Here is a 15,271-nt window from a genome sequence, read left to right on the forward strand (position 1 = left end):
TTGCCTGGCACTGCAGCTAGGCTCATTGACCTAGGAGGCCTAGGAGGAGTGGACTTTCACAGTAAAAGCCAAAGCAAATTAGATACTGATTGTCACAGACTTTCCCATACCCTTTGCCATTATCAAGTCACCTTGCCTAATGAGCCCACAGTTCCATTTTCCTAAGCAAAAACTTCCTGTTGCCCCTTTACATCCTTCAATATATAGACAACACCAGCAGAGCTTTGACTTCCTTAATTACACCCCTGCACACTCTGGGTAACCCATCCCTGCCTTCTCCTGGTCTGTGTTTGCTTTCTGCATTTAAATCCTGCCTGAGTTCCCGTGCTTGGAGAAGACCCTAAGTATCAATGAGCTTTTGGCTTCCAAGGCAGTCTCCCATGAAATCCTGGCAAGCAAATTATTGACTCTAGTAAAAAAAGAAAACCTGCACTCCTGAAGTTCATGGCTGTAATTCTGCTATTTGTCTAACTTGCTCCTCTTGGAAACCTAAACCTCAGCACTTCAGAGTGGTCACAGGCTTCACATCCCTGATCACCTCTTCCCTCTTTGTAAGAGGGCCAGCACAGCATCTCCTCTAGCTAACTCAATCATTTGTGTCAAGAAAACCTTCTTGACACATTCCAGAAGACTCCTCAATTGCTTTCACTCCATCTTTCCAACCAGTATCAGGATGGCTAAAACACCACATGTGTATTAAGGTCTGGAATCATGAGGTCTCATCCAGCTTTCTAGAGCTGCCTTTATCTGCTGCTTATTCTTGACCTTGATTCTGTGGCATCCACCACAACATGGCCTAGTGGCAGAGGTCACAGCCTTCCTTATATTGAGGTTCTCTATTCTCCACTTACTCAAGAGTAGCCTCTTGCACAGCTCTTGGCTCTGCAGGTTCTGTGCAAAGAGTCTCAGTCTGTTTGCCCTTCCTGACCCTGCAAGTCAGCTCATGCCCTCCCTGCAGCTCCTTTACCTGCAATGCAGAGCATAATCCTAACAGCCACAGCCCCTAGTCCCAGCCTCAGGGAGAAGCACCAGACATTTCCTACAGCCCGAGACATGAAAGGCCAGTCTTGCTTCTCCCCTGTACATTTAAATAGTACCTTATGACTTCTGCAGAGATTTACAATTACAACGTACAGATACTCAAAGATGCTGCTATTCTGCTCTTACAATATGGTAAAATCAGGAATCTGTGAGGGCATGGGACAATTTTGCAGGAAATATCATAAGATACCAGTCCCCAGTACTTACCTAATATTACTTTCAAAGCATTCTTTGGTAACACAGTGTTGATACCATCCAAGAACAGAAAAATATCTATGCAAAACTTTTGTCTGAATAAAGAAATGGCACTATACAAACAGGTTTTAAGCTCCTCTGGCTTCTTGCTAAATGCACAGAATCCCAGTTTGATGCAGGCCCCCCATCCAAGGTCTGGTTACAACTCAGAAAAGCTCTCATATATTCACCAAACTATGACCTATACTCCACTACACACATGTGCCCCCTTGTAAGTATATATGTGGAGAAACAGGACCAGAGCTACCCACAGATGTTTATATTTATCCATATTGGTGAAAAACAAGACAAACCCAGAAGTATTCCCAAGTCAATACCAAGGCATACAGATTTTCATTAAATAGCCATTAGACATTCATGTGAACAAAACTTAACACAAGCCTTTTAACAACATCCTTCAGGGTCTCCACTGTTCAGCATGATGACAGAGCACTAGAAAGCAGTAGCCCAAATAACAAGCACTCAGTTTCACACATCTGGAAAAGTAATGCACTGTGTGGGACCACAGGACAAGCAAGCCACTCAACAGGAGAAATTTAAAACTGGCTTTAGTTATTGTTCTCAAGAGACAACCACTGCCAAGGTAAATAGAAAAATGTCCCCATGATATCTGTACTAAGGCAGGTCACCTGATTCTTGAGAAAATGCCTGTAACACACCTCGATAAAAATCTCCAAAAAAGTGCCAACTAACAAGAGCAAAGATCACCTGGTCACACCTGCTTTTATTCAACACAAACCAACGGTATACATTGCACTGACAGCTGTGTACAGTAATAGAGCTATGTGACACACAATTAGCATCTCAGACTACAAAGAAATTGCAGAGACAAATGGAAACAGAACAGCTTTATGATTTTTCAACAGGCTTTCTCAGACAGGCATTAGTCTCAACTAAAATTTCTCTATTATTGCAAAATAAGGACTTTAAAGCAAAAAAAAAAAAAAAAGGAAGAGTACATAACAGTTTAGTCAGGCAGCTTCAGACCACTCACATGGAAGAAAGTATGTAAAGAACTGTGCCCCCTTTTTCTTCCCCTACTTCCCCTTTCCGAAGTACTGCAACTCACTGCCCTAACAGGTACCATCAGTGCCACTCAATCTATAGCTGCTTCTCACATTCACCCATTATCCTTCAGGAGACTACATATGTAATAAAACATATGAGAACACAATTACAGGAGACCAATCCTGGAGAGATGCCTCCTGGACAGTGATGTGCCATTACTACAACAAGCGGACAAGGAGATCACATGCTGTCAAGTCTGTCAGCAGTTAAGCCCACACTGCAAACAGTTTCACTTTCAGAACTGCCAGCATCCTTCTTTACAAGGTCTGTAACATTACAGGTCAACAGGTGAGCTGATATTAAACACCAGCTACGAAGGGACAGAATTGAGGCAACACTATATATCAAATTAAAGTCCAGAAATGAAACTCAGAGTATTGTCCAATTAGCACAGGAAGACAGAGACAGAAACCAAGAGGTATTGGATCTAAACAGAATACATGAATCTATAAATCCGAGTCACCACTCAGTAAAGCTATTACCTTGCACCAGCTATTCAAACACTGACTACCATTCTTCCTCTATATTAAACAAGATACACAAAGGATTTGGGGGAGTGGTTGGTTTCAAACAACTATCAAAGGGTGTTAGTTGTTATCTACAGACAATGCAGTGGAATAAGCAAAAGGGTGTCTCAAACTCATCCTTTTTAAAGTGCTACCTTGTTGAAAGTAAACAAGTGAAAGACAGATACTTTTTATGAACAAGGACAAAAATAGAACCTAAAACCACAACACCCATAAAAGTGACATATGCATCTATACATTATACTCTGTAAATTGCACCTTTACTTCATGCCTCCAATCTTGAGTTTTTCCATCTTGCAGAGACTTCATAAGCATTTCAGCCCCTTGTTTAACACTCCTCCCTAGAAAAATAGCACCAGGATCCCATCCACAAAACCACAGACCCCACAATACCCTGGTAGCTGTTTGCTGAGCTGTACAGCTAACCATCAAGGAAAGTATCTGGCTTTAAACACAACCTTTCTTACAAGGATCTTTTAAGATGGCTCTGCTTCCCAAACCAGCCCTTCACATAGTGTGAACCTGCATCTATTTCGTTCCCTGCTCCCTTTTCCCCACACCCCCCACAGGTGGGATCTGTGATGGGACTAAGTCAAGACACTAAACCTAGTGTCTCTCAAAAGGTTAATCAGGTATTCTATATGTCTATACACTATAGCATTCATTAACCTATGCAGAGAGTCACATCAGCTTGCTGATCCACACTTCTTTGCTTTTTTCCCCCCACTGTTCTCAGACAGATACAGTCTGGACCCATTTAACAAAAAGCTGCAAATGTAGTACTGCCAACAAAAGTGCAGATACCCAAAAGATAGGAAGGCAGGAAGGGGAGAGAACTACTCTTAGTAGACAGTTGCAGGAGTCATTTTCTCCGTACTTGCAAATATTATTTACAAAAAAATCTCCCTCACGTCCACCTCTGTCCAGAAGTCACCCTAACATTAAAGGGAAACTCAGCCCAGGGTCTGCTCACCAGTATTTACACCCACACAGACAAGAAACGAGATAGTATTACCACACAGTATTGCTCAAATAGTGCCTGGAAACAAATCATCCTTGAATACCCACAACCACAGCTGATAAACAGCACAGCTGGGACAATATAAACCACAGGAGCAACAGATGTGAATCTGCACAATGAAATAGTTGCTGCTGAGGACATGGCTGAAGGATGAAGTCAGGAACAAGACAGGACACTCTCAGAGCCACAGCAGAGAAGAATATGGTATAACTGTCTGGTTTTTGGTCACACTGACAATGTTTAACTGCATTAAAATTTCTACATACAGCGCTCTTCACCTCCAGAAAGGTCTAAAATTTAGCACAAGCAAACAGACCACCACAGATGTACACCCACGTGATTTCTTGGGGTAACTCACTGCAATTAGCACACTCAGCCTGAGTCAGCACTATGGCAGCAGGAGCCATTGATCCAGAACTGCCAATGACAACATTTCAAGCAATGTCCTCAGCACACACCCATGGCTTTGAAGGAAGGAGCTGCATGCTCTGGCCCTGCTGCCCAAGGCAGACAGACCTGCAGAACAAGTGAGACCTAGTGACTTCAGCCCTGCTCAGCCTGTGGCTTAGATTTGATCACTGAGGTGACTGTACATCTCTCCAAACCCCAGAGCTCTGGGTACAGCACCAGAGCCCTGCAGACAGCATGGCAACAAAACTTACTTTAACTGATGGCTGACCTACTCTCAACCCAACTTGCTTCTATACACAGCTCCAGCATCTGTCAGACACCTCACTGAAATATTTTAACATACAAAATAAGTAGAAAAAAATGTTAGCTAATTTGACCAATAACATGCCTAGTGTGTTCAGAACATGGAAACAACTCGGCACAAGGTCAGAAAAGTACTAGAGCAAGAACCAGCCCAGGAGGGCAGTACCTTGCAAGCAATTTGAGTGATTTCAGTACACGTTAGCATTAAAGTTCAAATCAGGACTGCATTTTTTTTTTCTAAGTAAATCTCAGTCAGCCCCACTTAAAACACATTTGCCTCCAACACACAGCTGTCTCCAAGTACGTGAACCAGATTATCTTCCAGGCAAAACTCAACCAAAAGATGGAGTCCAGCAAGCACATCGAGCTACCACTAGCAGGCACTAAGCCCACAGCACCAGACTAGACCCAACCACAGAGATGCTAAAAGGCAGAGAAGAACACCATGTCTTCAGCATGAACCATTTCACTCCACAGATATACTCCTGTTACTGTACACTACCTACTGATGTAGACAGTCATCAGCATCGACAGAACCACTGCTTCACTCTCTACAGCATTAAGGACCTGCACATTTAAGTTGCAACTAACTTCACTGACTGGGCTTCCACATTTTCCTGCCCCAAGGATAATTCAGTACAGCTTTGGACAACAGCCACCCGTTGTCACCCTAAATAAGCTTTTTGACAGGAATTTATTTTTAATCTGCGCATCGATTCTTCAAATAAATCAGCCTGGTAATTAAATAACCATCCCCACAAAGGGCAGATGATCTGGTATCAATTCCCTCTTTCCGACACATACTTCCCACCTCCAAGGAAGTGTCCCCACAAGGGCTGCAGCACAATGCTTAAAGCATTCTGTTCTATATCCTTCCTCTCCTACTCAATGATAGTTTCAACCAGAATCCAACACAAGTGACATTTCAGCTTAACCATCAAACTAGGCAAGAGGAGTCTGACCCATTCCAAGGGTCATATATGCATTTCACATCATCCTATCACTGAATATAACACACAGCCAGTCTTTGGAGAACAAGCTGAAACTTTAGGATTCTAGACCTCTGATGAGCCCTCCCAGCTTTTAAAACTGCAGATCAAGCTTGCACTGCTCCTCAAAGCCCATGAAAAATTTACTCTTTCCTCACCAACAGCATCCTGCCCCAACCCACTCAGTTCTGAAGCAATCACAGCCTTTTAAAAAGAAAAAACAGACTACACTTGGCAGGTAAGATATGGCCTCAACAAAAGCACACTCCTTCCATAGAGGTATTTACCTTCATGGGACAACCACCACTTGCACTTCTCATGCTTTACCAAACTGTTCAGCAGTTCACTCAAAGCACAAAGGACAGTAACATCATCTCCAGTATCTCTTGTGAAGAAATAAGCAACATACTGTCTTGGTTTTGAAACAAGAAGCAAATACATTGAAGGAAAAGCAGAACAGCAACTGCAAACCTGACCCTAATGTTTCCTTGGTGTGATCTAGTACACTCCTGTTCTGCACACCTTGCAAACACCAACACCACCCATGAAGAGTGAATTTCTCCAGACAGTACATGGAGGCAGAGTCCATTCCATACACTCTAGACCAGTCTGGGAATCGTGTATTTCAACAAGGCATTAAAACAGAGTTTGCTTTTCATATAGGTACTCAAACAGATCCTTCCAAGCTGCCTGAGCACAAACCACTGAAGTGCCACCAAGAGACAAGGAGCTGTCAAAATGACTGAATTTCCAGTTTTGTACCAGGTGATGGAATAAAGCTTTGCATATTTTAAAGACTTAAACAGAAAAAAAAAAAAGCAAATTAGAGTTTGGACAAACTTTAAGACCTCTGTTTATTACAAGTAAATAAACTGCTCAGTTTCAGATAAACTCTCACTTTTCAAACTAATTAAATTTTTTATATTAAGACTTAAATGCCAAATTCTCCTCCAATATTTACTTTTGTCAACTAGATTTCTTAGAAACAAAAGAACCTGCCAGCATCCCATTCAGCTACAGGGAAGTCTTCAGCAAATTTCTAAGTTTATATTGTTTCGGCCAAAAGCTCAACTTGTTCACCCAAATTCATTCAGCTGAATACAGACTGGTACAAATGCTTACAATCTCAATCAGCTCTGCAGTTTCCCTAAGCCACATATTCCCCCAGCTTCCTTCTGAAATACTGCCTCAGAATCCAAGTATAAAAAAAAGAAAGTTAGGAAAGGAATCTAGACCTTCCAATCCTAGTTCATTTGATTTTTCCAATTTTCTGCCACTTGAAATACTACAGTTTCTGGAGAACAGCTCAATTCTGTGTAATTCCTTTCACATCAGTAAAAGCATTTACATTATTTCTGGTTTTATATTATCTAGAACAAGATTTAGAACAGGCAACTTAAAACAGTAACACCTGAAGTCTTAAGTGACTGTTAGAAAAAAACTACTATTGAAGAAGTATAACTAAGTGTCCTCTACTCTGTTAAGATTTAATAGTTTACATTACTTTCCCATGGGATTTTTTCAGTCATTTATACTTCATTGCTTCATATGGCTATAGAATTATTAAAAAATGTAAAATTATATCTCACTCACTGCTTTATGCTATACCTTCTTTTGTTCAGATCCAATTAGTGAAAGCTTGTTCTTCATTTATCATACTTTTAGCTGATTACATCAGGCATTACAATAGTTCTCTAGCTTTCCTTGACAATGTTTGCACCATCAGTGTTACATTTATGGTTGAGGAGGCTCTTTCATCTTAACCCTCTATTCCAATCATATATCTCACTCACTGCTTTATGCTATACCTTCTTTTGTTCAGATCCAATTAGTGAAAGCTTGTTCTTCATTTATCATACTTTTAGCTGATTACATCAGGCATTACAATAGTTCTCTAGCTTTCCTTGACAATGTTTGCACCATCAGTGTTACATTTATGGTTGAGGAGGCTCTTTCATCTTAACCCTCTATTCCAATCAGTTCAGGGGGAAAAAGTACATACAATTACACTTGTTCAGCCAAAACTTCTCTGCTTGTTTTCTCATATCAAAAATAATTCCACCAGATGTTTTAATTAAAAAAAAGTCATTCCAAACTCTATTGGTCCTTCCCCACTTCACCTATCCAAGTGTAAAGAATTAGTGCTCTGCAAGTTGAACCCTGAAGTTAAAACACCAAAACCACCCAGCAGTTTGAACAGTACACAACTTCTTACCCCAAAATAACAGATGTAATAAAAGAGCCTTAGCCAATATTTTCAAGAACCTAAAAGCAACTATTATGACCTACTTTTTTCAAAACATTCAGTACCACATGAGCAACTGTACGCTCTGTGGGGGTCTCAGCAGGCTGTTTTCCCCAAACACCACAATGATTTTTATTTCAGGACAGTTGTGAGAGCAGCAGCTTCTCTTCCACAGCACAAATAACTTTAGATATTACCTTTTCTCCCCAATTCACACCCCCTCCCACCTCTACAAAGATAAATGCAATCCAAACTCATCTAATACCATTTCCAGCTACTTGTAACTTTGCATTGATACAGAAGCACCCAAAAGTCTCTGAAGTCACACATCTCCTTTTAAGTTTTGTTAATGTTGCCTTCCCTATCACCTTAACAATTTTAGCCTATAAAAATCTTTCAGATCTTTGGCAACTACTTTTAATTAAGAGCACAAAACAGTACATTTTGTTCTTTGCATCTTCCCTCTTCAGGTAAACTTTATTTGGCTCTCAACAGGTTGTCCAATTTTGGCCACTTTCCCACTTTGTAACAGTCCTCGCTGTTGCTTCCTGGTCATAATGGCAAAGTTCTTGAAATAAAAATCCCTTTGTGCATATATAGTCTAGTTACTAGTTTTATATATTAATGATAGGTACGTCAAAATTCATATTACTCTATCAGCATACTCAAGACATTTGCCATGGTGCTCCACAGAAGCTAAGCCTGAAGAACAAGAGAAAGCCATTCTATGGAAAGTTTATATGTATTTCAGCTATTCCTACCACCTCTATTCAGCACTGGAAACTCCTCAAGTATTTCAGATAGTTTTCAAATTTAAAATAAAAAAAAAAAAAGGAAAGAATGTTGAATATTCAACCAAAAAAATCCAAACTAAAGCTCTACAGTAAGATTACTCACTAGCAAGTCTTACAGCACCTTTACTCAAAGACCATTCTTCTAAGTCTATGTACACCACCTCCTACCCAAACACCAAAATGCCTGCTTGGGTCATTTACACATCACTGGATAGGGAACAAATTAGCAGGTATCACAGAGAGCCTGAATCGCTAGATACCTTGTGACTGTTTTCTTCCCACCCTTAAATATTCAGTGAGCAGCTGAAGGAACTCAGCTTCAGGTCAATTTCAGCTCTCTTTTCAACCACTGTGTCAGCCAGAGAGATGCAGCAGAGTGCTGGGACTGCCCTCCTTTTAGTTACCTTTGTAACAATCAATTCATTTTAAGAGTATCAGGCTACCCATTTTTCAGCAGGGAGCTATAGAGATGACAGGTAAAATAACGGGCTATTACATCTCAAAGGTTACTCCAAGTTCTAACCAGAAAATTCATCTACTCCAATTAGTGCTTTTTTCTAAACACATTAATAAAAAAACTATTTTCGTAAACCATCCCTTGTACTGAGAGGTTTGGTCAGCCTAAGTAAGGATTCAAAGAGCAAAGCAGACACTATGTCACCCTTACAGCATTTGTTAGAGCCTCATCTCTTGTCCATGGACTCAAAATGTCAGCATCTCATTTAACACACTTAATGTCATCTTTATGAACTGGTACAGGTATATTAATGCATTTCTGAGACTCCAGCTTGGATTTCCTTTCCCTGGTGAACTCTTACAAATGAAAGACTCTATTTGTATTTTGCAGCTAAGACAGCAATGTAGATCAAAGCAGCATAGACATATTTTCAATTTCCTTTTTGGAATGCACTATTTGCACTCCCTTCCCTAAGATCATGAGTTGTACTTTTTCATGTCATTCTTACTCCCTCTTTATGTTCTTCAATCTTGGTTTTTACTTACTGCTTTCAGATTTTTTTCATAGACTCCAGCTCATAGCAGAGTCCACAGGATAAACAGACACACTGGAGAGAAGACCAATTCATTTTCTCAAGTCTGTTATGGACTGGTGAAAGAACATGTTTTCTCTTTTCAAGCAGCTTTTTAAGTCTATTTTCAGGATGAATTCATGCCAGTGAATAAGGCTATGCAGTGCTGCCAAACAGTGAATCCATTAATCCTAATAGTAGATACTATATACATAAGATGGAATTCAAGTATCCATCAGCATGCTTCAGTTTTACTAGAGGAATCACAGATCACAGAGTAGTTTGTACTGATATCCACATAACCCTTGGCTTCTAAAGGAATTAGAATTTATCATGATGTCTGACATCCACTCATTAAGAATTCATTTCACACTCCATTGAGCACTCAACAAGCTACTACACTCTACCAGTTATGGCTACCAGTTGAAACCCAGACCAAGTATAGTTTCCATTCACCTCAAAGAAAGAATTACTCGGCATAAAAATCCATCAGAAGAGCATTTGTTCTGTCTCTAAGTCCAGTTTCAGTCCCTTGTTCTATGTACAGCCTATCTATATGAACTGAGCTGGTTGTGTAGGACTGGAACCAACCAGGTTGATTCTATGATTCTGTGTGCTGTCCAAGTCCAAAACTCCCAACAGTTCTCACCTTTCACTTAACTCTAAAAACACCTAAGTTTTAACTACTTTCAGACTTCATCAGCCACGCTTCAGTTTTTCCAGTAACTCACCACTTATATTCACAAGTCCTGAACTGCATAAAATACACTTTTTTTTCCTGAGTGACTTTTATTAAATCATAACACAGGAGTTTACCTCCCTTCCACAGTTCAACAAATTGGGGGACATTGGGGCATTCCCAGTACTTTCTCCTGTAGCAGTTCCTGCAGGCAAGGAAAAGTATTTTGTTCTCTGGCCAACAAGAATATGCAAGTATGACTACACCTGCTGATACATTACAAAAGAAATTATCCTCCTATTCTTGCCATGAATTACTTCAAATATTTCTAAAACAGAGCCTACAGGACCTGAAAATGGGTGAGTAGCTAGACAAGTTCCTTACTTGTCTAGAAAGCCATTTTACCACGCTCCTGCCATGCTGCAGAATATTCAAGGCATCACAATATCTTCATCAAATGGAAATGCTCCAGTAAGCCTGCTCAGCACATCTGGTAGGAGAGGGCATTATTTCTGTGAAGTAGGAAGCAATGAGCTGGATTTGCCAGGCACAGGGAGAATTTATACTAAGCTCTATACCATCTCCTAAGATCCACTTCTCATTGCCTTTTTTGTGCATATTAGCAAAACAAAATTTAGGTTTCACTGCCACTCTCACACTTGATGCACATATCTATGTGCATGTGTGTAGCTTAATCCACACAAACATTTACACACAGAAGAGTTCACAGACAAAACATGCTAAATACTTGTCCAATCCTCCTTCCACCTTGGTATCTCCATTCCCTTCAAACACATAGACCAAAAGGACATAGAGAAAGACACTTCAGAATTGCCAACGTGCCTACCACAATAATTAACAAGCTTGCAGAACAGCTGCAAGTCTTGCTGATTCCTAAGAACCTCATCTACCATTTGAATTCAAGCAGTACTTACAGCATTGGCATCAACGTCGCTGTGTATGGCAACTGTTTTAATCCCCATCTTCTTACACGTTTTGATGACCTACCACACAGGAAGTGACAATATCAGTATTTAAAATATCAACAGTTTAAGAATTAACTAAAAGGAAATTAAAATATTACATACTTACTCGGCATGCAATCTCTCCTCTGTTGGCAATAAGCAGCTTTTCAAAAGTCTGAAAAGAACAATACAGACCTTGAGAGATGAACAGAACTCAAGTTTGTCTCCCTCCAGAAACATGCATTCCTTTTCTCCTCCACTTCCACTGAAACCACAGCTTATCCCTGAGCTTGTAATTCTGAGATCATCTACTTTTAAAACAGTTGTGCTGATTTAACAGTGACAATGTAACACGAAGAGGAAGCTATACTAGATCTACCTAGCACATACACAGGTTCAGAAGAAAACAGTTTTGACTATTCACACCAGCATTCCTTGGATCTCCAACCATGGACAGTGCAGAAACTAGAACTCTACAGCAGTTTGAGGAGCCAGTCACATCCAGGAAAGAGGTGCAGGTAGCTATGCTGCCTGGTGGCAGTACAGGTACAGTGCTGGCAGGTACAGCACTCAGTGCCTCTAACCAGTACAGATGACCTGAAATACAAGACATCTATTGTGGAAGACCATTAAAAGACATCCCAATCACAAGGAAGGGAGGCTCCTCTCTGCCTAGGGCGTGGAGGGTAACAGACCAACACTGACCCTACAGAGACACCTGCTGAGTTGTGCCAGACTTGCCCCTCCTCATATCTGAGTCTGAGGCGAGGAACCTGACAAAACCCCGCACTGCCTTGTGGCACTGTTACACACTCAATACTAAGTAGCAACCACAGCATAACAGAACAGCAAATCAAACTTGGTACACCCCTGAAATTCACTAACCATTCACACTGGACTGCACATAATGCTGCAAATATACTTTCAATACTCCTACCATGCCCGCAAGAAGGGGACAACAAGTCATCAGAAGTCAATAAGCCTTACACCCCAGGCAAAACCTTCCCATTAAGAGTAGAGTGCTGGAGGAGCAGATAAAAACCTCATTGCTGGGGCTAAGGGTTATTGCTGCCACAGTCCTTGCTACTAAATGCACAGGTGCACTTTGGTACTGCACCTGCTCAGCTGTAAATGCACAATGTCTCCAAAAGGCACAGCCCTGCTTTACACTCTTATCCCCACAGCTTTCCAAGCACCAGATCTAGCAGAGATGCAGCTCCAGGACGTATCACCAGTTTAAAACAGTAATCAAGCAGTCCTACTCTGCCTCCCATGCCTCAGATAAAGAGGATAGGGAACTAGCAGAACGTCCCCTTCAGAAGCAGCCTGCAGTCATACCACATCAGGTTCAAACTATACCCTAAGACACTTGATAGCTATTCTCCTTCCCCTACACCAAACAGTTGGTTTTCATATGGACTGGGGGGAGAGGAACTACTGCCACTGCAACAATCAAACTGTTGTTAGCCTCACAGTCATTAATTAATTTGGGAAGGGGAAAACAGGTGTCAGAGGAGAGGAAGGAACACTGCAAAACCCCAACAGGAACTGCTACTGACAGACTACAATACATATTGTTTGCTCCCCTACTCCCAACAGACAAACCTAAGGTGCCCTTGACCAAATCTACTCTCACAAAATCAGGCCTGAGCTGGCATCTCATGACCAGTTTAAAAATACTACCACGTGATAACTCCATACAGAAATGAAGTGATAACAAAACCCTCCAGGTAAGAGCTGCAGCAAGCTTATACAGTAAATTCAACTAGATCTGCTGAATACCACTGCCTAGTCCACAGGCACACCCACACCCCACTCAGAGGATGGACCCCAAACATCCTTAAGCAGGCTCAATTATCAGAGATACAAGTACTTTCACAACACCACAGGAGCTAGCAATTTATTTGGAGAGCATTTTTAGCTGGGGATCTGATCTAGAAAGGCTACCAACATGCTACCACAAATTGTTCCTGAATCTAAACTGCAGCATTCTAGGTACCTAAAGATTTTCAGGTATACAGACTTGAAGGGGAATTAGAAAAAACTCCCAAACACTTGGCATTGAAAAGTTTAATGACTTAAACACTCCATCAACTTAGCTCTTGGTGTATAAAAGTTGTTTTATTAATCAGCTGTGGTCACAGTGCAAGACAAGACTTTCAGTATCAAGATGTTCAGAATATTTGGCATTCATTTCAGTTTTCCAATTCTGCAATAAAGACACTGAGAAACTGGTCTCCTGCTCCTGCTGTTAGACAGCGCAATATAAAAATTAGCAATCACATACTGCTTTGAAGCGACTTCTTTTTAATGTCATTTACACTAATTAGCTTAAAAAGGTCTCATATGAAAGCCTTGTCATTACGAAGACAGTAGAAGGGGCAATGAATGAAAAAAGCAGAAAAGAGCTTAAACTATTTGTAGTAGCCTCTAGCTGGAATGACACAGCTCCTAGCTGAGCAAAACCAAATAGTCAATTACATTGGTTAAACATAACTACTCTTTCAGAAAAGGAAGGGGACCTTGATTAAGCAAGGAAGGACCTTAAGAAAAAAGCAATCTTCTGAAGAAATCTGTAAAGCCACAGCTCTAGGTACACAGATTATCAGTTTCCTTCTACACTGGTATACAAGGGCAAGCCTCTCAGTCCTGAATTGTTGGCATCCTTGCCCCGAATACTAGTGTACCTTCAGTCACATTATTTTTCCAAGTGTGTGACTTAAGAGGCCATGCCAAAACATTTCCACAAAGTTTTTCTTGGCTCATAACTGTAAATTGAGAGTGCTACTGCACAAGCCCCAAGATGAGGATTTGCTATTCTCTGCAGGCCTTAAAGGCCCATTTTATCCAAGCTCTAAAGTTCTCACCCCCATGCCAGATCATCTAACAATCATGCTGCCACTATTACATGCTTTTGTTTCCATGAAAAGCTTTCAGCTAGTCTAGCCTCCAGATGTTTTAACAGGCCCATTACCACCCACACCATGCAAAACATTAACAGTTGTTTCATAATTATAGCATGTTCAGGCCAGTATGTAACTTTCCCAAGCCCACAATCACTAATTCAACCTTTTGGTATACACTTGAAGTAGTATGCAATCTTAACAAGTACACTGGAAAAGCAACTTTCTCTTTGGTTTAGTAAAAGAAGAAAAACATGCTATTAAACCAGTGATGGATTATACTGGGAGAACTACTATTGCTGGTAGCAGCACAGAGGAGAGCTTAACTTAGAAAACCAAATGTCAGTAGTACAGTAAAATGTTAGGGAAAACATGCACCATACTACTTACCTTTTCATTTGGATCGTATACAGATGAATACAGCTTCTGTGAAGTTATAAGGCACCATCTTGAACACCTCGTTTCACACTAGAGAAGAAAGAGGGAGTTAAATCTTTGTCTCCTGGTACAGTATTCCATTAAAATAAAAACATTTCATACATTGACATCTTGAGGAAACTTTTATATCCTTTCATTCCCTCACCAAGAGGATGAAAGCTCACACAGAACTGCCCTTCCCCATGCACACACCCACAAACAGAAACCAGAAACAATTCAGAAGCTCTAGATGTGAAGTCATTAGCTTCGGTATAAACTTTTTTTTTAATAAACTCTCCACTGTACAGTCTTCTTTCCCCCTTGTTCCAAGAAATACCTCCTAAAGACTTCTCAAAAGAGCATGAATGTGTCTGTACACAGTGGGCATGAGGAGAGGCCTTCACTGCTAGGGAACTGTTGGAATTAGAGCAGGTAGTAGACTGGGCAAGCACAGAAAGCAAAAGTAGAACAGACTTTAGATGCTAACTCAGCTCCCAGAGTCTTCCCTACCACAATCCCTGACAGTGGTCTGAGGAAAAGAGGACCTTTTCTCTGAGACTTCTGCTCTGAACCAGCTTCTACAAAGACAGCTTCTATAGTTCAACGTTTTTGCATGACACATCAG

At 40.8% G+C, this 15,271-nt stretch overlaps 1 protein-coding gene across 1 annotated transcript in view; it reads right to left on the reverse strand.

The window, feature by feature from the left end:
• Positions 1-14,697, reverse strand: part of PCCA (propionyl CoA carboxylase, alpha polypeptide) — a gene marked incomplete at both ends in the record, with an annotated part of 113,321 nt that extends 98,624 nt beyond the window's left edge. Inside the window, 3 exons of the mRNA XM_009077129.1 lie at positions 11,297-11,365; positions 11,454-11,501; positions 14,620-14,697. Of these exons, the coding sequence (XP_009075377.1) occupies positions 11,297-11,365; positions 11,454-11,501; positions 14,620-14,697 (195 nt within the window). The remainder of the gene's footprint in view (positions 1-11,296; positions 11,366-11,453; positions 11,502-14,619) is intronic.
• Between the last annotated feature and the right edge of the window lie 574 nt (positions 14,698-15,271).

Source organism: Acanthisitta chloris, unplaced genomic scaffold (assembly GCF_000695815.1).
Source record: "Acanthisitta chloris isolate BGI_N310 unplaced genomic scaffold, ASM69581v1 scaffold20396, whole genome shotgun sequence".
Classification (NCBI taxonomy): Eukaryota; Metazoa; Chordata; class Aves; order Passeriformes; family Acanthisittidae; genus Acanthisitta; species Acanthisitta chloris.